Below are 741 nucleotides of genomic sequence, written 5' to 3'. Positions count from 1 at the left end.
GTCAGAATTTGTTTCTGGATTTGTCTCTCAAATTGGTCTTTCTATTGCAGTTCTTTTCTTTCTTTCTGTTTTTCACTGTGGGTTGTTCTAGCAGAGAACATCCTGGCTTTTGTTTCTTGCAGAGATTCAAAGATTTAATTTATTCATGAAACGAATTCTTCTACTCTTTAGCTTTTTGTGTATTTCAATACATTCTTTAGCTTCCTGTCGCGGCCGCCATCTGAGAGCAGCAGCCATGGCCCTGTGCTACCCCATGGCCGTGGGCCTCAAGGAGGGCCACAAGGTGACGAAGAACGTCAGCAAGCCGAGGCACTGCTGGCGCTGCCGGCGCCTCACCAAGCACACCAAGTTCGTGCGGGACATGATCCTGGAGGTGTGCGGCTTCGCGCCCATGGAGCTGCTGAAGGTGTCCAAGGACAAGCGCGCGCTCAAGTTCATCAAGAAGAGGGTGGGCACGCACATCCGCGCCAAGAGGAAGCGGGAGGAGCTGAGCAACGTGCTGGCCTCCATGTGGAAAGCTGTGGCCAAGAAGGACTGACCCCCGTCCCCAATAAACGTTGCTAGCGTGCAAAAAAAAAAAAAAAAAAAAAGAAATACATTCTTTAATGGAGATTTTGTGTGTGTGTGTAACATCCCAAAGAATTCACTTAAAAAACTATTAGAACTCAAAGATGAGTTCAGCAACATTGTAAGATACAAGCTCAATATATGAAGATGAATTATACTTCTATATTGTATAAT

General features: G+C 45.9%; 1 protein-coding gene across 1 annotated transcript; it reads left to right on the top strand.

The window, feature by feature from the left end:
- Window positions 1-206: 206 nt before the first annotated feature.
- On the top strand, window positions 207-538 carry LOC118570520 (60S ribosomal protein L36-like). The gene has a single exon (XM_036169075.1). The coding sequence runs from the start codon at window positions 236-238 to the stop codon at window positions 536-538; it is 303 nt and encodes a 100-aa protein (XP_036024968.1). The 5' UTR covers window positions 207-235.
- Window positions 539-741: the final 203 nt, after the last annotated feature.

The sequence above is a fragment of the Onychomys torridus genome, chromosome 19 (assembly GCF_903995425.1).
Source record: "Onychomys torridus chromosome 19, mOncTor1.1, whole genome shotgun sequence".
NCBI lineage: Eukaryota > Metazoa > Chordata > Mammalia > Rodentia > Cricetidae > Onychomys > Onychomys torridus.
The sequence above is the reverse complement of the archived record's forward strand: the minus strand, read 5'-3'. Positions and strand labels throughout refer to the sequence as shown.

What these genes read in the sequence shown, in the direction of transcription:
- LOC118570520 (XM_036169075.1), top strand. Translation starts at nt 236, where the DNA reads ATGGCCCTGTGCTACCCCATGGCCGTGGGCCTCAAGGAGGGCCACAAG.